Source organism: Primulina huaijiensis, chromosome 5 (genome assembly GCF_012295235.1).
Source record: "Primulina huaijiensis isolate GDHJ02 chromosome 5, ASM1229523v2, whole genome shotgun sequence".
NCBI lineage: Eukaryota > Viridiplantae > Streptophyta > Magnoliopsida > Lamiales > Gesneriaceae > Primulina > Primulina huaijiensis.
Window position 1 is genome coordinate 512,205 of NC_133310.1, and position 6,000 is coordinate 518,204.

A 6,000-nucleotide genomic window follows, 5' to 3' on the forward strand; every position below is an offset into this window, starting at 1 on the left:
TTTTGTATATTGAGTATTTATCGATCAGGTCATTGAATTAAAATTACGATACAAAGACAATTATAACATTATTTTTTATATATTTCTTTTATTTTTATGTTCGTTATTTACTGAAAAAGGGAAAAAAATTGTAATTTTTCGTTTTATGTCTAATTTAATTTAAACAATTAAAATGTGTATCAACTAAACTAAAGGATTGGTCGTCGGGGAAGTTACTGGTCCACTGCACGCGCAACGAACTAATTCGTACTTAGTCACAATAATTTCATGTCAAAAAAGCATACGTTCATGAGCCAGCCTTCACAAATCCAAGGGTAAAAGCGTAAATTAACTCTTTCACCTCATGAACCCAAACATTGTGGCCAATTTAGAATAACACAAAATTCATGCATCCTTCGTAAATAGCAATAACCCCCCCTGTATTTTCCAATGTCTTTGCCAGGTTTCTTAGAAGTATATATACGGGGACTCCTATGATATATCTTCCTTCTAATGTAAAACCCCCATTCGGAGATCACTCAGCAAAAACTGACAAAATCTACACGCGAAATACAGCTGCGAACACATAATCAACGATCAATTGCGGAACAGAAGGCAAAATATATTTCAATTAGGTAGAAATTTGGGGGCCCTGCATTGATAAGTGATCGTACTACATATTTTTGCGTTGAAGAAACAAGTCATCGAAGCTTTAGTTCGAATTTCAGTGATTAGGTTTAAATTTCTCCACCTTTCTGTCATCAATTTCAGCTGATTTTGATTTGTAGAGTAGTTTTTCTTTTGTCAGCGTGGTGTTATGTTTGATTATGTTTCTTCGGGATTTCGCGGTTGATTTTTTGTATTGACATTAGGCTTTTTGCTCCTTGCGCAACGGTTGCGCATTTTTTTTTCTTCTGTTTTTTCTTTTGGTTTTGTCTGGGATTGGTTTTTATTGTTGTGGTGCCAGCAAGGTTGAAAATGTTGAATGTTAACTGGCAATTCTTGTGGCGTCTCTGATTGAAACTTAGGTCCCACTGACCCCAAATGTGGTTGTGCCTGAGATGGTTGATTCTGGTTACTGTTTGCATGATTTAAGTGTGGGTACTAGACATTTAGTACATAAAGATGTCTGTGATAGTCAATTATGGTTCATTGCTGCTCATCTAGCCAATTCTTGTTCTGTGATAAATAATTATGTTGTTCGGTTTTCCTTTCTTCGATAGGTTGAGCTGTAAGTTTCGTAATTAACCGCCCGTATTCATCAGCAAAGAGCTGTGTATTTATTACATTCTATTTGTTTTTTGGATTTTCCAGGACCTTCTGATAAGATCTTGACTTACACGTTTTTTTTAGATGTGAACAAACTGATGCCTTAAATGCTTCCAGATGGAAGTTGATATGCCGGAGTCATTTTTAATATATAGTGCCATGAAATGTTTCCTTAAATTCCAGAGTCTTTAATGATAGTAATTTAGGGACGCTAACGAATTTTTTATTTCTTTATCTTTCGTAAAATTGGAAGAGTTGTGCTTGGCTTTGCTGGTAATTAGTCGGAACTCGGAACTATTAGAATTTAGTAAATATAAGCTTTTTATCATGTTGAGTCTGGGATTTGACATATCAGCTCTGGCTGGAGTTCTGTGGGGTTGAAGAGTGACTTTTTGATTTAATTTGTAATGTGGAAACATTTTATGTAAAGAAATGTCTATATCTTGTTTGATATTTCAGAGAATGGGAAAGGAAGTCAGTAAATTGTTTGGCTTGAACCTTTTTATTATCTTTCCATCTCTAGGTGGTGGTGGAGCTGTAATCGATTCACTAATTTTTTCTCCGTTTCCCTATCTCCTAGGGATATTGAACTTTTGAAGCAGAGTGACAATTCAGATTTCTTTCTTCCCATCACTGGCATTCCATGGATCTAAAGGCTTCTTCTCAAGACCTTTCCCCCTCAGATTGCGCCAGTGATTCCGAGGAGAAAGAAATCAGTGAAGGCGAAGATGAAGACGATGATCGTAACCATAAGCATCGCAAGCGAGAGACAGGCTCTCAACCACTGGATGGTGATTTTCTAAATCAAGTTTCAACAAGACCATATAGGAAAAGGAAGCCTTTTGATAATGGATTTCCTTACAGGGAAGGAGATCCACAATCTGGTGAAACCTTGAAAAATCATAATGGGGCCTCAGAAAGAAACTTCTTTACGAGATCTGAAAAGAGACGCACAAACAGGACCCCATTTTCTATAGTTCCCATGGATTTGAACCAAAGAATTAGGGCAAACCAATCACTTATAGCTGAAGCTGGCCCTGTATTGGGTAGGGGAATGGACCCTCTCTCTTGGGGTTTGCACAATTCCAGGCTTGGCATGGTTGATGTCACAACTCCAATGGTCCAGTCTGGACCTGTTCCTTCTGGCCTGCTTGCAGGAAGGGGACTGGCAAACATTTCTAGTGCACACAGTGCATCATGGAATGCATTTGGAATGGTTCCAGGAGTACCAAATGGTGGGCTTGATGGACTTCGCCACTTAGGTTTACAGGGGGCATTGAGACAATCTATTAATCCAGCACTAAATATTGGCCTTCCTCGGCAACGTTGTAGAGACTTCGAGGAGCGTGGTTTTTGCTTAAGAGGTGATATGTGCCCAATGGAACATGGTGTTAATCGTATTGTTGTTGAAGATGTTCAGGTATTGTGTAAATATTTGTACTACTTTGGAGTTTCGAATACTTTGTCATTCGATATAAGTTTGTGTTTTTTCATTCAGACCTTTACTTGATTACAAATGTTAGAACTGCTTGATTAAATACTATCCTTGAAACTGCAGAGCCTTTCACAATTCAACCTCCCTGTTTCACTTCCTGGCTCACAGCTTCTGGGAACTTCTGGGAATGGAGCTTTACCTGTGATTAGCACTTCCTCCAGCTCATTAGCAAAAAACAAGGCTTTTCATGTCACAAGTGGCAGGCCTGGAATTACTGAAGATGGGTTGGGGCTGAATGGTGGTTTTGTGGGTGGCTCTGTGGCAGTGGGATCTGATGTTTATGATCCAGATCAACCTTTGTGGGCAAATAATAATACTGAAGCATCAGCATCACTACTAGCAGTTAATGGATCAAATGCTGGTGTTAAAGAGTCCTCTTTGGATATAGACACGTCTGGTCAGAAACAAATTGAATCATATGAAGGCTATGATGAGAAACCGATTAGAAGTGCTTGCACTTCTGTATCTCAAAGTTTGTCTGGTTGGGGAAAACCAGCTAGTTCAAAAAAAAGATTCGGCAAGAAAAATATAATTGATTCTACAGGGACATCATCTAGTTCTATTGATCGGGATATCAGAAGCGAGGAGGCAGCCATTGTTGGTCTTCAAGCTGTTTCCCAAGGAAAAGGAATCAATGCAGATGACAATGCTTCACAAGTTAAGGAATTGTCTCTAAAGCCACGGAGAGATTCAATATCTAATGTTCGGAAACCATCTCAGAAAGCGATTCGGACTCTATTTGTTAATGGCATTCCTCTAAAAGATAACAGGAAGGAAGCTCTTCTTTCACATTTTCAGAAATTTGGGGAAGTCATTGATATTTATATTCCAATGAACAGTGAGCGGGCTTTTGTTCAATTCTCGAAAAGGGAAGAAGCAGAAGCTGCGTTGATGGCACCTGATGCGATTATGGGCAATAGGTTTATCAAGCTTTGGTGGGCAAATCGAGATAATACTATTGATCATGGAATAAGTGGCAACAGTGGTTTGCCAATAATGTCTCGAAGAAAGATAGATGATCCTGCTCCCAATGGGAGAAAAGAAAATCTTCATGCTGCAGGTGGCAAGGACAATAATGCTCATCCTTCTGTTGCCCAAGTGCCAATCTATGATCATCTCAAACCCATGGCTACTAAAGTTTCCAAAACCCCTCCGCAGCAAAAGAAATTAGAGAATTTAGAGCTTTTGAAAGAACTTCGTAAGAAGCAAGAGATGCTTGATCAAAAAAGAAATGAGTTTCGGCTTCAGTTAGACAAACTTGCGAAACAAGTAAGCCGGATTTATTTTAGATTAATCTAGAGGAAATAAATATTCATTTTGGACCGGCAGTGCTACTTTTGTAGAATTTCTTCTCCTTACATATTAAGTTTCTAATGTTCTTTACTTCTGAAGCTGACAGATGTCTTATATTTAGAGCGTTTGCTAGGCCGAGTCTCTAGTTTTAGAGCTTGTAAATGAGTAGAGGTATGGGTGAATATGGGGGTTTATGAGTGTATTAGAGTAGTTGGGGAGCCGTGTAATCCTAGGGGATTGGCTGTGAATTTGATTAGCAGGTTCCCTCCGCCAGTTGCAAAATTTAGTATAAAAACTGTGGGATAATGGAGAATTTTTTTAGAAAAGAAATGATATATCTCAGACAGTGTGTCCTTTATCGTGTTTTCTGCATTCATTTGAATTACTATTTTCCTTCTTGATAAGTGATTGAATTCCACATCTAAAATATTATTCAACTTCTAATATCGGTCACAACTATCTTGCCACTCTCAATTTTTCATTCTTTTGCAGTCTGTAGGTGTCAAAGATTTGACAGTATCAGAGGCCTTTAAAAGTCTTGAAGGTGAAACACTACCTGATGATGCAAAAACTGAAACTACCAAGTCACCTGTTACCCACGTAATTGCTGAAAACACTAGATCTGCTGAACATGCAGTACAACATACTACCACGTCAAAACCTACTATTCTGCAGCCATCAAGCTTGAGACAAATTCGTCAACCTGCTCTGCTAGGGACACCATTTGTAGGAAACAGATTTAAGTTGGACAATCGCCCAACAGCATTCAGAATTATTGCGCCATTACCAGCTGGACTTACAAATGTAATTTCCAGAACTCTTATCATATTTTGAAATTTTCCATTGTTTTGCCTTTGTTCAATCGAGCTGGCTGAACAAATGGCCACAAACATACTTCATCTTGAGGACTGTACATGGTAATTCTAGCCAAATTTATTCGACCACGATTGTTATTGTTACTTTCTGTTGGATTTGGAGGCCAAGGAGAGGATTATAGAGATTATTTTTGCCTTTTGCCTTTTGCCTTTTGCCTTTTGCCTTGTCCACTTCCATGGCGTTATTAACATTGAGCTTCTTTTTGTTAGGTTGCTACATTGAAAGAACACTTCTCTACTTACGGTGATCTTTCTTCAGTGGAACTGGAGGAGTCGAAGCTTCAAAAGATCAATGATAATTCAGTACTATCTGATGTTTCAGCTCTTATTTCTTTTACAACAAGGCGTACTGCTGAGAGGGCATTCTTGAATGGTAAATGCTGGCAAGATCACAATTTGCAGTTTATGTGGCATTCGTCTACTAATTCTGGAAGAGAGGGAGGCGATGCTGGTAATCCTTCAGCTTCTTCTAACATGCCTTCAGATGCTAATGCTCATGTCCAGCCTTACAGAGATGCTACCTCGATTCATTCTCAGAAAAGTGATGCCTCGGGGTGTAGTGAACCGGAGAACCAGACAAAAGGAAGTGATGCAGACTCTGTGGAAAAGGGTGAAGATTTTCAGCCTGTTACAACCTTGGTTTCGAGCGAAAACAATGCATCATGAAGTTTATGCCTTGGAAGTTGGTTTAAGTTTGTACAGCAAGTTAAATTTCGTATCAGATGAATATGTAATCCTCAAGATTTAGTTGCTGCTGGACTATCTTCAGTTTTCTTTCCTTATTTTTGGAAAATTTAAGAGAAATCTCTGATGACGAAACTGCTAGCCATCGGCAACTCTTGGTAACTTGTATTCGTTGTGTTATTTCCATTAATTTTTTTGGCGGCGTGGATTATAATTATAAACTTCTCTATGATAGGCGTCTGGTTTTGTTACCTTCTCTTGTAATCTGATAGGATACGCTGTATATGCTATTCAAAGTCTAATTTCCTCATCTTATATCAAGTATTGATCTACACTGTATTAGAAGATTTAATTTCTATACATACGATGCAATAAAGCATTACTAATTCTGAATAAACACATCTA

The 6,000-nt window shown here is 38.4% G+C and overlaps 1 protein-coding gene across 5 annotated transcripts; it reads left to right on the plus strand.

Annotated features, from left to right (window-relative positions):
• The first annotated feature begins 466 nt into the window (after positions 1-466).
• Positions 467-5,910, plus strand: LOC140976101 (zinc finger CCCH domain-containing protein 41-like). 5 transcript variants are annotated; one of them, XM_073439990.1, is made up of 5 exons: positions 467-714; positions 1,772-2,668; positions 2,807-4,012; positions 4,529-4,840; positions 5,122-5,910. In XM_073439990.1, exons 2-5 carry the CDS (start codon positions 1,892-1,894, stop codon positions 5,575-5,577), a joined length of 2,751 nt encoding a protein of 916 aa, XP_073296091.1. In that variant the 5' UTR covers positions 467-714; positions 1,772-1,891; the 3' UTR covers positions 5,578-5,910. The 5 variants fall into 5 exon arrangements, with proteins under 5 accessions (XP_073296091.1, XP_073296092.1, XP_073296093.1 ...); XM_073439991.1 differs by having other exon boundaries at positions 1,829-2,668; XM_073439992.1 differs by having other exon boundaries at positions 1,851-2,668.
• The last annotated feature ends 90 nt before the right edge of the window (positions 5,911-6,000 follow it).